Below are 18,209 nucleotides of genomic sequence, written 5' to 3'. Positions count from 1 at the left end.
ACCTCTATAGTATAGAGTCTATACAATGTTTGGATGTGTCATTGAAAACTGTGCGCCTTACTCCCGAGTAAACGTGTTTAGGCTCGCGATGTAAGACAAAGCGACTGCACGTGGGGGGGGGGGTTGGAGACGCGAGGATGCATCCCACAGCAATGGAAGAACTCCCTAAACTCATCTCCTATACTGGCTCCTTCGCCTCCTGGGCAGCGATTCCCCGCACCCACCCACATATACACTTCCAGGTGGTGTAAAGCAGCATCCCCGCTGCCTGGCCACGCCCCTTCCCCGCCCACAACAAACACAAACCCTCTCCTACCCGGGCAGGGAAGGGCGTGGCTAGCGAGGGGGAGGCGTGGTTTAGGGAGCCAGGCGTCGAGGAGCAGCCGAAGAAAGGCAGCCTAATCAGACAGGTTAAGAGAGGCGGGGGAGCGAGGAAGTGTTGGGGCTGCGACGGGCGAGCGCCGGAGGTGGGGAGAGACGCCGGAAGGCCGGCCCTGCGGGGAATTGATAGGAACAAGGCGCAGGGAAGCGCGGTGGACACGCCTGTCTCTGCCGTCGCCCGCCTTGGGGGAGCGGCTTCAGCAGGAGGAAGAGGCGGCGGCAGCAGCAGCAGCAGCACAGCGACAGCTACCGCCGCTGCCTTGTTCAAAGAAGAGGAAGCAGGGGAGGTAACTGAGCAGTAGCAGCCGGGGAAGGGAGGCTTCTTCGCTCTCCAGTTGGTTTGGAGTGGGTGGAGGGAGCGCTGGGGAAGGGGCCGCATGCAGCCAGCCAGCCAGCTCCGCCCTTGTGGTGGTCTCAGCCGGAATCTGGCTCTGGGCTCGACCCGGCTGCGCCCTCAGTTCTGCAACTGCCGGGGCAGTGTCGGGAAGGGATACGGTTGAAGCGGCGCTGGAGGACTGGGCTGCCCCGGGTAGGGCAATGCTTGGTGCCTTACTTGCCTGCTCTGGGAACCTCCCCCTGCCGTGCCTGGTTTCCCCACGTCTGCACGCCTGCCGGGTGCGAGGCGCTTCGGCTGCAGCGGAGTGTCTCCGGATGGGGGTATCCCCGCGTACGCACGAGCCACCGACGGCAACCTCGCTTCGCCCCGCTGGCCCGTCCCGTGCGCCCCGTGGAAAGCTTTTGTCTGACGCGTGGTTTTGTTTTGTTTCGTATCTCTCGGGCTCAAATCTCTGTCCGGCGTCTGCCTTGGGTGCAAGGGCGGCTGCCGTGACGCCTCCCCTCCGCTTCGCCTGTCTTGTGCAAAGCCGGCTGGGGCGACCTGGCGAGTGGACGCTCTCGCCTGGTGTTTCGTTTGGCTAGACGCGCGTGGGGTCTTTCGTTTGGATCCACGCGATGCACAGTGGCAAAGGTAAAAATAAAAGGGGGGTCAGCGAGCAATGCCGGGACTCCAGGCGGGGGTTACACCGAGTGTTGTGTGTAACGTGTGCATTTGAAATCTGAATCCCACTGAGTAGGGGGGAGAAGGAGGCGTGCGATTGGAGTTGGCAAAGCGGGGCGGGGGGGGGGGGCGTTCAGAGAAGCGAAACGGCGAAGCGACGGGACTTTTCTCTCAACCCCGGTGAATGAGAACCAAGTGCACCGACCGGGATTGGGCGGTGGATGAAGCTTAGCGGGGCCGCGGCTGCTTTCCGTACCGCCTGGGCTCTTTCTGCTGCCGGCCGCTGTGTGCGTGTCACCCCCTCTGTACGATCTGTGTTGTGCTGGCGCTGGGGGAGGAGGCAGGCAGGCAGGGGGATGGGGACCAGGGCGTGTGCCTGTTCGAAGTGCTGGATTGGGGAAGCAGACGGGCCAAGCTCTCGAGGGTGAGTCCGCTTTTTCGCCTCCTTTGTAAGGCGCGAGGGTTTTGCTCTTCGGCGCAGGGAAACCGTCGGAGCGGGGCGGGGGGAGCTTGTCGCGTCCTGCCGGGTGGTGTTTTTTTTAAAATAAATAAATATATAATCAGCTGAAACGCGAAGCCTGGCCGAGTGGGGCTGCGAGACAAAGCCTCGGACGAATGAAAAGCGAGAGCGTCGCTGCACGGATCCAGCCGAGGGGAGGCGAGCAGATGACAGAAACAGCACGCTGCACAGCAACAATGCGAGGAGAGCAGGGGCAGGCGGGCTGGGGGGGGGGGGGGAGAGCGAGGCGGAGGACGGTCAGTTAAAACGTGGCTCGGAGGGCTCCTGGATATCCTGATGCTTACCAGGCTGAACAAAGAAGGCTGCGAAAAGCTGTAGGGGAAGTCCTGGCATAGAGACTAGGAAGCAGGTACAAAGGAGGTTCAGAGGACCAAGCAAAGGGCAGGACTCCTGAGCGCATGCCTGTTCTTCTTTGGAATGGGGCAGGGGGCTCATAGGTGCATTCAGGTCAGTAGATGAGGGAGCTGAATGTGATTCTAGGTTGCACTAGCAAGGCTTTGTTACTCCTATCTCTTGATATGAAAACCAGCAAAATTGAGGACATGGTGCTCATGGGGTGAATTGTTGCTTGGCTTCACTACATTTGTATGATCTACACTCAAGTGGCTTTGGTGGTGGTGGCTTATTTAAAACAGAATTCTCTTTTGCATTTAAGCTAACAAGTGTTTGTGATTGATTTTCAGGTCTGGGGGAAGACATGGAGCATTGTGACATCTGCCCTCGGGCACCTGGCAAATCCTAGTAAACCAGGAAATCGCAAAAGAAAGCACTTGCTGACTGTCTCCTGTGCAAAAAGTTCCACTGTTCCTCATCTGAAGGACTTTTTTGGACCACAGAAGCTTTCATAAACTTTAGCTAACTACTGCTCAAGAAGTGAGGCACATCCGTATGTTCGCAATATGAACTGCATTCGCTGAAGGGAAAAGAAGCCTTTTGTTTTATCCTTGCAGAAATTGCAGCTTTTGAGGGTTATAAAAACCGCACATATTTTGGAATGACTGGAATGTAGAGAAACAAAATAAAATGTGGGAATTTGGAGTGCATGTTAGCAGTTCTGCTTTTTAAAATACGTCGTCTGCATAGAGGAACATGCATCCCTGTAAGCTGCAGCTGTAGTCATGGCACTGTGTGACCCTTTAAGCCATATGAGAAGTATTACTGAGCCTTGGTATCAAACGTAGCTTTACCTCTAAATCGGATGAACAGCGATACACTATGTGCTAATCAAAAGCGCATTTGGATGAGAAGATGCCTCTTGTCCACACGACGATGCCACTGACCATTATGTGAGGGCATGAAGGGTTCGCGGGGACTGCATTGTGTCCTGTGATGACATTCCGTGCAATGTTCACCCTGGCTTGGATGTAAGGATCTGTTGTCTTAGATGAAACTTAAGATGCGTTGCTGTTCCTGACCTGTCCCAGAAAAGAAAGTCTGTAAAATGGCTCAGACCAGCTTGCTGCAGGGGAAGCAGTTTTATTGTAGAGAGTGGGTTTTTCACAAGCTTCAGCACTGCCTCCAGGAGAAGACAAGCTGTAGCAACAGCACTGCCAATAAACCATCTGTTGTGTTGAATGCCGGGACTAATACTTGTGTCGTCCCTGGCAAGGGAGCTGCCTGGGGTGTGTTGTTAGTAGGCGGGCCTGGTAGTGGCAAGACAGCCCTCTGTACTGAGTTACTGTGGCCAAGCTCACCTGCCAGTCTCCAAAGGGGGTTACATCATCAAGCCCTGGCCTTCCACTTCTGCAGGGCTCAGGATTCAGACACTCTCTGTGTGGGAGGGTTTGTTAGAGGGTTAGTTGCCCAGATCTGTCGCGGCGGACTGATTCAGGGATACGAGGACAAACTGCGCGATCCTGCTGTTCAAAGCCTCTTGCAGCCTGGGGAGTGTGAGAGGAACCCTGCTGAAGCATTTAAAAGGTAAAACCCAAAGCCTGTGTGTTCCTCTTCTGTCTCTCTTGATCAAATAAGATACAGCCCTTCATAAACAGGTAAAACCTACTTTTCACGTGGGTGGGTGGTATTGTCTGCATGAATTGTTCCATTACCCTGTATGGAAAAAAAAATCCATCACTGACAACAGATGTTTCCAGACAAAATGCACCGAAACTACCTTCTAGGCTGGCACCTTCTGATTGCACGGTAATCTACTATTGGGGAAGAAAGGCTTTGGAAGGGGGAGGAGAGGAAATATAGCAGAGGGCTGAAGAGGCGAATGACTCCTTGGTTGTATTGACAGGTGGCCCTGCTTTTAAAGATAAATTTCTGTTTGAAGTTGTCTTACTAAAGTTTTCCTTCCCTGGTAAGCTTTCTGGGAACTTTACAGACAGTATCAAAACAAAAACCGAAGGTCATATGTACTTATCATGGCACGTGCTCTAGCTTGATCTTGTTTATGCAGAGGTATTATTTTAAACCATAATTTGAGGTTTACTGCCTATACATGACAACAAAAATAGGCTTTGCACAAGATGGGCAGCAACATACTGGTCAGCATAAGTTACAAAGCTATTGGATTTTTGCCAGGTTTTGTTCACTGGGGTATGATTATAGGACTAGGATTTCAAAGGAGAATGAAAAGCTGATTTGTGGGTTTACAAGAGCTTTCTTAACCTGTGCAAAGCCTATCCTACATCAAACCCTGAAATTCTTCCATTAAATATATGGAAATGGAGGGGGGGCGGGGAACCGTGCAGTGTAAGGGAAGTGAGACAAATCAATGCCTTGGCTGCATGTCAGTGGAGTAGATATGCTGCTTGCAGACTGCAAGCTCATCTGATTGGCAGAGTTAATATAATATAATATTTATTTATTACATTTTGATACCACCCAATAGCCAAAGCTCTCTGAGAGGTTCACAAAAATTAAAACCATGAAAAGCATAATAAAACAAACAGCAATCTAAAAACACAAAAAGAAAATACAATATAAAAAGCACAACCAGGATAAAACCGCACAGCAGAAATTGACATAGATTAAAATACGGAATTAAAACAGCAAAGTTTAAATTTAAGTTAAATTAGGTGTTAAAATACTGGGAAAATAAAAAGGTCTTCAGCTGGCGACGAAAGGAATGCAGTGTAGACGCCAGGCGAACCTGTCTGTGAACCTGACTGACCTAATGGTTTTTAGGGAGTATTTCCTAAAAATGTATTTGTTGAACCCCTGACAGCAGGATATGATAGTAAAAGCTCCACTGAAAAAAATAGCACAGTCATGTTATCCAGTTACTTTATAAACACTTATTCAATAAACTTTTTCAGTGCAGTAGGAGGCTGTATAAATACACGCACTGCAGTTGGTCTCGAATGTTGCAGCCAGACAATTGACAGTGGCTGGTTATAGGGGGCATGTGACTCCCTTGTGAAACAGCTCTACTGGCTACTAATCAGTTTTCATGCGCAATTCAGAGTGCTGGCTATCAACTACACAAGTTGAGACTAGGCTATTTGAAAGACTGCTTTTCCCATAGGAATCTGCTCAGGTTCTACATTCATTGGAAGAGGCCCTTCTCTCTGTTTTGATGCTACTGGAGGCACGTTTGGTGCAAACATGGGAGCAGGGCCTTCTCAGTGGCTGCTCCCAGGCCCTGTAACTCCCTGCCAAGAAAGGGAGGGCTAGTGTCTTCTTTCCATCAGACGTTTTTAGGCCAACAGGCTTTTGGCGTCCAAGCTGCTGTGCTGCTGAAATAGATTTTAATCTGATGGTGCTGTTTTTCCTTAATGATGTTTTGTTTTGATGATTTTCTAATGTATGGGTTGATTTTTTTGCTGCCTTGAGCACTAACGTTTAGTGGAAAGGTGGGATATAAATGGAATAACTAAGTTACGTGTTCGTAATTTCAGGTACAGCATTCCTAATTTCTTAAGGACTATTAATAGTGGGTGAATACATGTCATTGTTGATCAAGTAGCAACCTACCATGACATGTATTGAAGCACTTGGTAAGTTAATTGTCTTTAAAAGTCCTGTTAAGAAAAGTTTACCTTGTATCTGCACCTGATCAGAAATTCAGGAAAGGTACAATTTCCTTTACACTTCTAATGTTACTAATGGCTGGTTTTTACAAAGAGGTATTCCCGTGGGTAAATGATTGTTTGTGTTCACTCAGTGGGACTTCCTTCTGTGAATGGAGTGAATTCTGAATGCAGAATTTAAGCTACTATAGTGCTTCTGTTTTTGCAACATTTTGTTTAGCAGCACCCTACTTGCCTCCCTTGAGGGGCTATGCAAGTCTACTCCTTAGTGTAGTTTAGACCAGAGGTGGGCAGAAATTAGATCCCCAGATGCTTTAGACTTCAACTCCCAGGTTTCCTGACTGTTGGAGGAAGACAGAGGGTTAGGTCAGAATTGTGTGCCTGTTCTAAAAAGGGCAGAAATCTGGAAATCATATGTTAGAGAAGGATTAAAGGGCTGGTATCTGAAGAGGGTTGATTGAGGTTAGAGGCCAGTTCTTATGAAGGAGAAAAGGGTTTTGAAGGAGATTATCTGCCAAAATATAAGGCTGTATATGGGATTTTGAAAGGGGAAGTGTGTGTGCGTATGCATGCACGCACAGAGGATAAGAGTTGTGCCTGGATGAAACAAGTGAATGCACCTTGGAATAGTCTACAATATTTGTGTTTGTAGGACCCTCATGTTCCTTCGAATACCAAACACGGTAGCTCTGTGCCTATCATTTTTGCAGCAAAATGGGCTATCCACAGGCAAGGTAGTGGATTCTGAATACTTAAGCTATGTAGAAAAACACTCGTAGTGTCAAGGTAAAGAGAAAACAGGTTTTGGGGAAATTGGCTAAACTTGACCACAAACAATGTATGGCAGCCTTCCCCAAGTTGGTATACTCCAGGTGTTTGGGATTGCAACTCCTAGCATACTTCACCATTACCATGCTGGCTGGGGCTTTTGGGAGTTGAAATCTAAAACATCTGGAGTTCTACCTTCTGTCCACTCCTGCTTTAGATAGCTGGTGAAGATGATATTGTTCAGCTAAGTTTTTAATAGTTCATGCTGGTCGGTTTTATTCTCTGGTTTTAAAATATGTTTTAGGTTTTTGAATTGTACATTGCCTTGAGTGCTCCTTGAGTGGAACAGAGACCAAAAATATTCAAAATAAAAGTAATATTTAAAAGATACGAACAAACTAGATATAACTGCTAGTTATGGTTATAGTGGTGCAGTGTTCTATATGTTGTATTGGAAACAACTCTTGGAAGCTGTTTATTTCTTGACTACATGTTCAGGCTTCTTAATGGAGTATCATAATCCTATAACCAGATCTTTCTACCCAAATAGCAATGGGCTGTGGGCCCCTAGCATCAGCTGCTGTTCATGGAGACTGAAGATGACCTATTCTCCACTTCTTCAGCATCTTTGCAGACATCAATAGGAGCGTGTTCAAAAAATTTGATCTTTCTGAGTAGTGGATTCCTATTTGAAGTTTGGAGCAGACAAACTTCTCTTTTCCTTTACTAAGTTCCCATTGATTCTGTCACACCCAGCATCAACTTCAAAATTAGAAACCTTGCAGCTTTTTCTTACGCAGTTGAATTCCGGGGGGGGGGGGGGGGTTATGTGAGCCTTGCTTGGATTGGGCTGTCAATATTTTCCAGATGTAGTCATCCATTGGTCTAGAACACTGCTACCGCTTTGAAGGAGAGTGGATGTCACCACTGAATGAAGAAAAAAAAACTGTCAAGGTATTGAGAGCTGCACCATGCAAATGCAGGTAGCTGCTACAGGGATCTGTAAAATGCCCTCCATGTGGTAGCTGGCTCTGAATCTCATACTCTGATTACTTTTTAGTCCTACTGATTCCTTCTGCTGAAGCTAATCTCCTTCTGGTCCTCTGTCTCCTGTTCCTTTCTCCGTTCCTGCCTTGCTGCTTTATATGCCTAGAAATGCCCTTCCATGGCTAAGGTCTTTCCCACTATAGAGCAGCTGTTACTGCCTGCCCTTTTCTGAACCATTGTGGTATCATCTTACTGCTTTTCAGTGGTCCTCTTGGAAAAGACTATGCTACTTCTATGCTTATACCTCACCTAGCACAGTGGTGCTGAAGAAATACCGAATAACAGCAACCCATTTTTCTGGCCTGGTCCTGCTCAGCTGCTCATAAGAAGCTGTGTTATACATTGGTCCATCTAGCCCAGTATTGTCAGCACTGACTTCAAGATTTCTAGTAGGAATCTTTCACAGCCCTACCTGGAGAGGTCAGGGATTGAAAGTGGGATCTCCTTGATACAAAACATGTGCTATTCCATTGAGTTACAGTCCATCATCATAATCTTAGGTATATTGGATTAAATTGTAAGCAGCCCAGTGTCAGTGCTACAGAGGAATTCCAAGTTGTGTTTGTGTACTGAAGTTGTCTTGGCCCCAACAGATCAACATAAGTTACCTAGTTCCTTCTAGCAATGTATTAATGATGCAGCTTTTCAGTTCAGTTCTTTAATGGTGGAATAATACAGCTACAAGCCACAGTAGAGTAGGCACAGTGACAATTATAGCAGCTAATAATGTTGGTAAGTTATGATAGGGAAGCTTATTTGAGGGTATCTGCCCTGGTCTTGCCCAATAAAACAAGAGAAAGAGATTACCTGTGTGTTTTAAAACTCTGACATTTCAAGGGCTGCAGTCTCTGAAAAATCTCAGTGTAATAATAAATACGTGTTCTGTATTGGAGCACCAACATTTGAGTGATGGTTGCAGGTAACTACATTTTTAAATACCTGTAAACAAAGCTGCAGCTTGAAGCTCTGGATCTTGGAATGCCTGTAAAGTTCTTTTAGGATGAAAAAAAAATACAAACTAGGAACGAAGATTTGAATCTTCATTCTTCATACAATGAAAACAAGAGTAGTATGTGTTCTGCACAGACTTGTTAGAAATTTGAAACTTGTGTGCTTTAAAGTCAAATATGAGTAACTTTAAAAACATTAATTCCTGGGAGATCTTAAGGTAACATGGAACCATATGAAGGAGGCAGTTGATGCTTGCACTTTAATGGGGACTGGCAGTGTAAATGTTCATAATAGCTGATGTACACAAGATTGACTGAGACTGTCAGTTTTCTTGATAATGAGAAGAAACTTGGGGTTCAGTTCCTCCTGAGCATGTTTTTTTTCCAAATAAATTCTCAACAAAAGTCAGTGAATTTCTTAAATACATCAACTCCATTTGTGTGAATTCAAAAGAACTCTGTGTGTGAACTGAACTGTTGAGTACTGTTTATAAGCATCTCGCTTGACATCCTGGCTTGATCATATGGAGAGTCTCTCTGCCTGATATGGAGATCTCCTATTTGAGAACCGTCGCACAGTGCTAATATTTCCAAAGTGTATCTTGTAGTCTTTGCAATGTGGAGAATACAATGCATTTGCAAGAATTGTATCTTCCTCTCTTCTATGCAAATAGCAACACAGCTTAAAAGCCCTTTTACCTATCGATAAAGCATTGTTGCCCCAAATCTCTAATTTACAACTTTTCTTAAAACTATTGGTAATTAGGGTATAAAGAGTTTCTCTGAAGTGGATACCAGACCTGGCCCCATTAGGCAGTATGAGTAAGATACATGAAGATGCAGAATTGTCCCTGTTCAGAACTATCTAAAGATCTTGAAATCGGGAAGGTTTAACATTTCTTTAAATGTATCTAGAACATTTGAAGGTGTTATGTAAAACAAAATTGTAACAGATTAGGGTCATATTCGTTGTTTGCGGCCAACTGGGAAGGATGGGTAATCAATATTTTGACTGAAAGAATTGAGACACTTCACCTTTTTTGGAGGGTTCAGTTATTTAGGGTGCATTCCTATGGCAATGCTCGAAGGCTTACAGTCATCCTATGCCAAGTGGGAAGAATGTTGGAGGAGCTCTTCCCTCTGTGCTTCTCCTTGTCTGCATTTTAGCTAGATGAGGTTTTTTTGCCCGTCTAGCTGGGATGCATTGGAGCAGGAGGGAAGGAGGCTGGGGAGGCCTTAGGATACTTCATATCCCAGATTTCCCAGTCCCCTACCCTCCCTGCCACTGGCATGCACCATACTTCAAGAAGGATGCAGACAAGCTGTTCAGAGGAGGGCAACAAGAATGATCAGGGGTTTGGAAACAATCCCTATGAGGAGAGACTCAAAGAACTGGTCATGTTTAACCTTGAGAAGAGAAGACTGAAGAGAGACATAATAGCACTCTTCAAATACTTTAAAGGTTATCACGCAGAGGAAGTCCAGGATCTCTCTCAATCATCCCAGAGTACAGGACATGGAATAATGGGCTCAAGTTACAGGAAGCCAGATTCCAGCTGGACATCAGGAAAAACTTCCTCACTGTTAGAGCAGTATGACAATGGAACCAATTATCTAGGGAGGTCATGGGCTCTCAAACACTAGAAGCTTTCAAGAGGCAGCTGGACGGCCATCTCTCAATATGCATCCTGCACTGAGCAAGGGGTTGAGTTCGATGGCCTTATAGGCCCCTTCCAACTCTACGATTCTATGATTCTCTGAAGTCACCAGCGCATCTCCAACCTCAGATGAAGGAATCTGAATTGTCCTATTGCTCTCTCCAGTTGTTTGCAGGTTGTAAAAATTGTTGCAAGCAAGTCTAAAATGTGTGCTCTCCTGAAGAGAGGAGATGCATGAGCATTTTAAAGATTATACATGTACAGCCTTGACAAGTTGGTTTTCATGTCTTGTGTCTCTGTAAATATCTTCCTGAAATGTGTTTCACTTCTAGCTTGCACACAGGCTTCATATACTATATACATGATTTGGCCATTGGGGCGAGATAAGTTATTATTATTATTATTTATTTATTTATTTATTTATTTATTTATATAGCACCATCAATGTACATGGTGCTGTACAGAGTAAAACAGTAAATAGCAAGACCCTGCCGCATAGGCTTACAATCTAATAAAATCATAGTAAAACAATAAGGAGGGGAAGAGAATGCCAACAGGTACAGGGTAGGGTAAGCAGGCACAGGGTAGGGTTCTAGGCTTTGCTCTCCTGCTACTCTCTTCTGTTGAGGGAGTCTGTAGATTGAGAGGGCAACGGAACTGGAGTGAGCTGGGTGTCTTTTTGTCTAGTGAAATTCGTTTTCTGGGAAATTTTGAATTTGATACTTTCCAGAAAATTCTGAAGAAGTTTCCAATTCAAAATTTTCCAGAAAACTCACATCACTGGGCAAAAGGCATCTAGCGGGTAGTTTGCATAGGGTAATTTTCGGCTGCCCTGGAAAGTGATCTAACTCAACAGGTTTATTTTACTTGTTTTTAGTAATCAACAAAGCTAACAAAGTAGACCATGCTCCCAACGCACCACAAGTATTTAACCTGAAATATTTGAGGAAGAAATTAATGTGATCTAAGTGTTATATTATGTAAACATTTTAATTGGAATACTTTAAATTCTCTAAATTTAAATAGGGGGAGGCCAAGAGTTGCTGAACATGATTGATACACTAATGAATTTTAGCAGCCCGAAGAACTGGGCATGATATGCTGACAACCCCTCGTCTGTTTCTGCTCTCTTCTATTGAGGTCATTAGGGCACCTTCAGTTTGAGGCATATATGTGTTTCAATGACATGTATGTATTTTCTCACAGACTTGCTAGAGATAATCCCCTGAAAAACAATAATTAAAGCTTTGAAACTGCTGTATTTGCAGTTGGCATCCGCTCATTGTTAGTGAGGAACTTAGAAGATGGAAACATTTCCATTCCACATCACTGCTTCTGTCCTTACATGCACGCAAAGAGGAGTATTTTTAGCTTAAATCCTGTTGCCTCTGAAGTTTGCTTTTTGTGAATGCTATTTGCTGGAAGTCTCTGATCCCTTCGGTGACACAGACCCATTCAACTAGCAGCCTTCATCCACTTTTTTATGCATTCAGTCTCTGCAATACATATTACAATATGCCTTAAGAGGGTAGTGAGTACATTGAGGAAAGGTGCTTATGAGGTAGCGCGCAAGATGATTCGATTATACAGATGAGACAAGCTGCACAGTGCATATGAAACATAGGATGCCTCGACTCCTTTGCCAAGCTGATCCGAGGAAATGCATCGTCTGTTCCCAAACATGGTGATCAGTATCTCCCTAAGCATAAATAAAGCCAATCCACAAAATCATACCAAGAATGTCTCTGCTACCCAGCATTGTCTGTGCTCACTGAGGGCTGTTTCACATTACGTAGCAGAAATTCCTATTCCTCTGTACAAGCAGATTCCTCTATACAATCGGAGAAGCTGTAGCCAATACTAGTATCCAAGTACTTATGCCTGGAAAGTGTGCATATGTGTATGCATTTACAAATGTAATTAAACAGAATATGTTATATGTGTAAAGCAGCTGTGATGCTGCAGAGAAAGTGGGAAAACTCTATTAAAAACTCTGCCTGATCTGTATGGCATGCCGAGAAGGGAAATCCTCTTAGGTGTTAGGGACCACTCCCTAGGATAGTGAACACCTGGAGGGCACCAGCAGGGGAGGTCTGCTCTAGGACTTCTTGCCTTAATGCAGTCTTTCTTAAATTTCAGTATTGTGGTGGCAGATTTTGTTCTTCCTCTCATCTTTAGTAAGGAAAGGAGCTCTTTCTCCCACAAATGTGCCTGATGGAATTTCAGGCAAATAATTGCCTCTTCGCAGTATGTAGGGGGTTCACTTCTATGAAACATCTCATGCAATCCATTCTTCCTTGCTTGCTTTGCATATTTCTCTTTGACTGTCTCTTTTGGGCCTTTAAGCTTCAAAGGCCATGAAAATTAAATTTTAATAGGCTTCCTCTTTGAATACAGCTGCAATCATACATCAGATTGGACCATTCCTAACTTTAAAGCACAGCTGTTGACACAGACTTCCAGAAAATGCAAGTAGTTTCAAGCAGGTAGAAACCAGAGAAAATTAGGCATGCAGTACATCCTGTTCCTCTGTATGTTTGTTCCAAACCGTGTCTCATGGGTTTCAGTGGCGCTTATTCCCTGGTGAATGTGTAGGATTGTAGTTCAGAATCACTGGAGCATCAGCATTCCGCTGGAGTCTGTTCCTAAGTACACTTATTTGGAAATAAAGCCCATTGAGTTGAATGGGACTGTCAAATGTGTTTAGGATTGCAGCTCTATGTTTTGAAATCAAAGTGATTCAGTGCAACAGGTGTATCTAAGTGACTTTGGATTGCATCCAATCACTGCAGGGCTGCAATGAACTCTTGTGGTTTGTCTTTAAAAACAAAACAAAAAGGAAAATGTGTGTGTGTGTGTGTGTGTGTGTAGGTAGGTTTCTCTCATTGTCTTACAAGAGTCAATGAACTCTTGAAATTCAGGGTAGTGGTAGAAACCTCCTGGCCAACTTTGCAAATGCTAATTGAGTTTTGAAATCACATTCTTAGAAAGCAAGCTTTCATTGGTATAATCCATCAAACATAGCTGAACATAAGCATTCATCTTATAGTACCTTACATAGGTCACTCATTCATCTATGGCTGCAATTGGATGCAGACCTACTGGGCAAGAGGAGCTATGGAATTCAGTGGGATTTCCAAGTAAACATCCATAGGATTGTACTGTACACCTCATTTAAAATATTAAAGGCAATGCAACAATGATATGCATGCTCTCTGTGAAGGCTGCTTTTAATTTTTATTATCCTTAACTGGATTTTATTTTGATTTTATGAATACCACTCTGAGAGCTTTGATTATGGGGTGATTTAGAAGCTGAATGAATGAGGTAGTTTTCTCCAAAGCTACATAGAATATCCCAAATCTTGGGGGTCACAGTACTCAAATCACTTTGGTGGGACAGCCCTACAGTTATTATTATTACTATTATTGTTGTTAATGCTCTTTTTGGTGTATCTCAGTTCTGTGCCATGTAGAGTTCACAATTTCACTGTTCATCAGTGATCTCTGTTATCTAATCAGTGATGTTCTTAACATCAAACCTCTATAGAGGATTGTACATAATTATCACCCATAGGGATAAATTAAACCAAACACACAGTTACATTATAACTCAATAGTAAAAAAGAAGAAGAGGGGTCCCATAAGCTTGCATTGCAGACGTGAGGCAGAGGAATAAAATGGATCACTGAGAACTGAAATAGAGCAGGTGAAGAACTTACTGATACTGGAAATAAAACTCATACGAAGTAGCAGTATTTACAGAACCAAATGTGCTTCTTTTAAAATAAAGCATCTGCTATTATTTCATCTCAGAAGAGTGTAACAAGTTAGAAACTTATCTGCCATTTGGTCCCTGGAGTGTACTTTTGAAGGGAGCTTTACCTGTTTTCTGCTCTATTAATGATTAAGTGCAAATCTAATCATGTGTGGATTTAAGTAAAGATGTAGAGTGGATGCATTCCAATTATTAGGGTGCAGAGCTCAGTATTTAGATTACTCAACTAAAACTTTGATTAATCAATGGGGACCAATTTTAACTAGTTGGGCTGAGAATTAAGTGTACATTTGTTTGTTTTTAAGGCTATTTGATTTATGGTGTTCATTTACACATAGGAAATTAAAAAGGAATTGTTAAAGGTGGCCTTTCCTTTTGACAAAGACAAGTAGTCTTTGGCTGCAATCTTAAATACACTTAACTGGGAGTAAGCCCCCTTAAATATAGTGGGACTTACTTTTGAGTAAGCTTGCAAGGATAGTCCTGCTTTTTAAACTGTAAGCTTATTCAGTCTTTAAATATATTGTAAAGGGATTGGTAATACACAGAACTATTTAAAAATTATCAGTTGTAAAAATGCCAGTGATATCCCTAACTTACAGGGCAGTCCTGTATATGTTTGATTGTCTTGTGGCCTAAATACGGGTTCACACTTTAGTTGAAGAATTATTGCAAATATTTTGCCTTTTGTAGATGATGGCAGGGGCTGAGTGGTAATTGGAATAACCCTTCCTTCTAAGCTCCTTAGAAGCTGCTCATTTTAAGACTCACTTTACCAGTATTTAATTGAGTTGTTTGGTATAATCCTATCCTTGTTACTCCAACTGGATGAGGGGAGAATTGCCAATACTATTTCAACTCCAGGTTCTGACACTATGGAGTAAGTTATGATGAGAATAATGATGTGGTTGCACTTTTGCAGCCATAAAATCAGTGCAACTGCTATGCTTTTGTAACAATGGCAATGGAAACGGGTGAGGGGGAGAGAAAAGAAAGGATTTCAGGGTGTGGTGAAGGAGACTCTGAGGAGTGGCCCGCTTTATCAAGATCCTATCCTTCTCCCTTGGCAAAATCCTTCTTTCCTCTCCGACAGAAAGTTTTAAAAGCAATTTAGTTCTTGTAATTGAATAGTGACCTATAGTAGTGAATGGAGAGTGCAAGACAACTGAATGGAGAGCCCAAGACAATGGATAGGACACTGACTAACTCTACAGCCAGTAAAAAGCACAGCACCAGGGATAGTTGAACCCCAGAAAGGGTACTCCGGGGCTATACGTGAAGCGGCTTCCTCCTGAACAATAGCTTTCAGTTCCTCTAGCCTAGAACTGTCTGTTGTGATTGGCCACAACTGAGGTAGTGCTTGGGAAAGTTGGAATTTGGAGGTACACATTCAAGTGCTATGCATCCCCAGACCTTGAATTCCCTTATCCTTCCTGTATTCCAGGAGCCCCCTGTAGAACACAAATTAATTTTGTGAAATAAATTTGGATTGGAAGAAGTGCTTGCCCCTGTGTCTCCCCCCACCCCGATCCTAATTAATCATTCCCAAAACACCATTTACAAAGGGTGTAAACCTCCTAAGTTCTCAGGATCTGAAGGGTAGTGATGCACAATGGGCCAGCGAATGTGTTCTGTCGGCATACATGCCTCAATTTCCCTCCTTATATTAGGCTCTAGGCTGAAAGGAAGTCACTTGCTTCCCTTTTGCCTGGTGACAACTAGGCCTCTGGGGGATTTGGGCCTGCAGAGCATTCCATTTTTATCCTGTGTTCTCCCCTGTTTTTGTTGCTGTCAGGTCTTTTTATTGTCCCTTAAATGATTCTGTTCCTACGGGAGGGCTTCGTTTACAAAAGGTGAAAAACAAAACTTCACATGAACAAAGTAATGTTCCTCAGCAGACCTGGGAAGTCCCCACAGCATGCAAAACCTTCTGCCTTGTCTGTAGGTGTCCCCATTTCACTTCCCTACTTGTCAAAATTAAGATTGCTGTTAGTCGGAATGATGCTTAAAATAAGTGTTGGGGGTTATCAGGAATCTAACTAGATGTTGGTAGGTTGCCTCCCAACTTTACTACTGTTTTTTGTTGGTTTGCAGGTAGTTTATTTTGTTTCCGCTTTAAATTTGTAAAATCTTCTTTGCATGAATGTTAGTCGTAACTAGATTTCACTCTCCATATTACATTGTGGCAGATCTGAGTCTAGTTGCTTTCAAATGATTTCTGCTATTTCAAAACAATTGAAGCTATTATGTGGGGGACAACTCTTTGGAAAAAATCCCAGTAGCTCAGCCTGAGGCGTTAGAAGTGGGAGGATACTGGATTTCCTACCAGGGTATTCTGTATGCCTTGTTGAATAATCATCCTAGAAGTTTTAAAGAAATGTGACGCTATTGCTCTGGCATTGGGACTCGGAACTATTATCAGTGTGTTCCCGCCTCTTATGGTGTGTTTTAGCAAATTTTTAATGTGCTTTAATTCTTTAAAGAGTTCAAGACTGATTAACTGCTTTTTCATTTGAATAAACAGAGTATAGTCAACTCCACTCCATTGGTAGGTTGACGAATTTAGGACACAAGGCAGCTTTATATTAATAACAAAAGTATTGACAAGGTTTTCCAGAAATTGTTTTGTTTCTTGCTGCATAAATGCCCTCTCAGTCCACCTCACCAAGCCAGCTGACTCTGAGGTGGAATGTTGGCAACTAAACTACCTGATCAGTACAGAGGTACTGATTAAGACAGAGGTATAGTTCTGTGAGCGTTGGGAAACGTGCTTACTACATTTCTCAGTGGAAGTAGGAAACTGGGTAAACACAACACAAACCCTGCAGAGATGTCTTGTGCCCAAATGAAACATGTATTCGTTTAAAATGTTTTTACCCAGTTCTTTAGCCAAGAAAAGGAGGGGGATTCCCAGAGTTGCTTGCAAAGATAAATAATAAGGCATTCACTGCCCTCAACCTCATAGTCTAAATGACACAACACAAGACATAAGGGGACTGGGAGCTAGGAGGAAAAAGCAGAACTTAGGCGCTTAATAAGCCCCCAAACTCAGAGGCTGACAGTCATTTTTTGCAAGGCAGGAGGAGCTGTGGAAGCGATTTTCACCTCCCCATCTTCCTATCCTTCAGTTTTTGCTTTTTTGCCTGTCTTTCTGGGGCATTTCACAGGAGGAGTAAAGGAGACTGGAGAGGTTTCAGGATAGTTCAGATCCTGGCCTCTGTGGTCTCTTACCCGCTCACAAAAACACCCCCTTCCCCCCCCCCCTCTGAGTTCGCTTTTCCAACCTTGGAGACAAGCCAGGCCAGTTCTTTCCAGCTGTGAGGGGAATAGGGTCGGTTCTCTGATTCCCCGCTCCGAGGTCGGACCTCTGTTTCTGACCTTGGTCTGGGAAATCCAAACTATCTTGTGGACCCTCATGCTGTCTAAGGGCCATAGAATTGCTCCCTTAATTACCAAAATAAAGTGAAAAACATAATTCACCAGGCTCTTTCCCACTGGGCATTTGGTGGTAGTTGGCCCTATGGAAGGAAGGGGTGGTCCAGCTGGACCAGGCTCTGGTGTTTCCTTCACCTGCCCTTCTCCTTCTTCTCTTAATCCCAATCCATTTTTCCAGGGACATCTTTTTATAGGTACCCTTTAGAGACCAAAACAAAGGCAATGACAATCCTGGGGTATTACCACCCAGCTTCATTTGGACATGTAAATCTGCAGTAAGGTATGTGAACAGTACAGAGCCCATGAGCCCATCTCTCCGGCCCACCCTTAGGTTAGTGCCTAATGCTGTTTTCCTTTGTTCCTGTGAATACAGAATAGGATGGTTGTAACAGCAAAATAAGTTGCACAGCACCCATTCCCACTTCTGGAAGAACTCCACAACAAGGGGAGGACCAGCCTGGCCCCAGCCGTCGGCCAATGAGTGAGCAGCTGCAGGTACCCCCGTTCCCCAAAAGAACTCTGCCCTAGTTGCCCTGAGACTGCAGAGGAAAGGGGTGGTGGTGGTGGAGGGGACATATTTTGGTCTTTGCGTAATCAGCCAGAGCAACAAGGGCTGCTGAGTTGGAAGCCACCATGGGGATCATTTGTTAGAAGGGTGGGCTATAAATTGTCCAAGAAAAATAAAAATTACTATTACTA

General features: G+C 44.0%; 1 protein-coding gene across 2 annotated transcripts in view; it reads left to right on the top strand.

Moving 5' to 3' along the window:
- Positions 1-599: 599 nt before the first annotated feature.
- ANKRD50 (ankyrin repeat domain containing 50) overlaps positions 600-18,209 on the top strand; it is a 62,383-nt gene continuing 44,773 nt past the window's right edge. Inside the window, exons 1-2 of one of the 2 annotated variants that reach the window (XM_063136390.1) lie at positions 600-668; positions 2,582-3,818. In XM_063136390.1, the coding sequence (XP_062992460.1) occupies positions 3,340-3,818 (479 nt within the window). In that variant the 5' untranslated portion in view covers positions 600-668; positions 2,582-3,339. Of the gene's footprint in view, positions 669-1,122; positions 1,349-2,581; positions 3,819-18,209 lie in introns of those variants that run through there. The other variant, XM_063136388.1, reaches the window with a different exon arrangement.

Source organism: Elgaria multicarinata, chromosome 10, assembly GCF_023053635.1.
Source record: "Elgaria multicarinata webbii isolate HBS135686 ecotype San Diego chromosome 10, rElgMul1.1.pri, whole genome shotgun sequence".
NCBI lineage: Eukaryota > Metazoa > Chordata > Lepidosauria > Squamata > Anguidae > Elgaria > Elgaria multicarinata.
The sequence above is the reverse complement of the archived record's forward strand: the minus strand, read 5'-3'. Positions and strand labels throughout refer to the sequence as shown.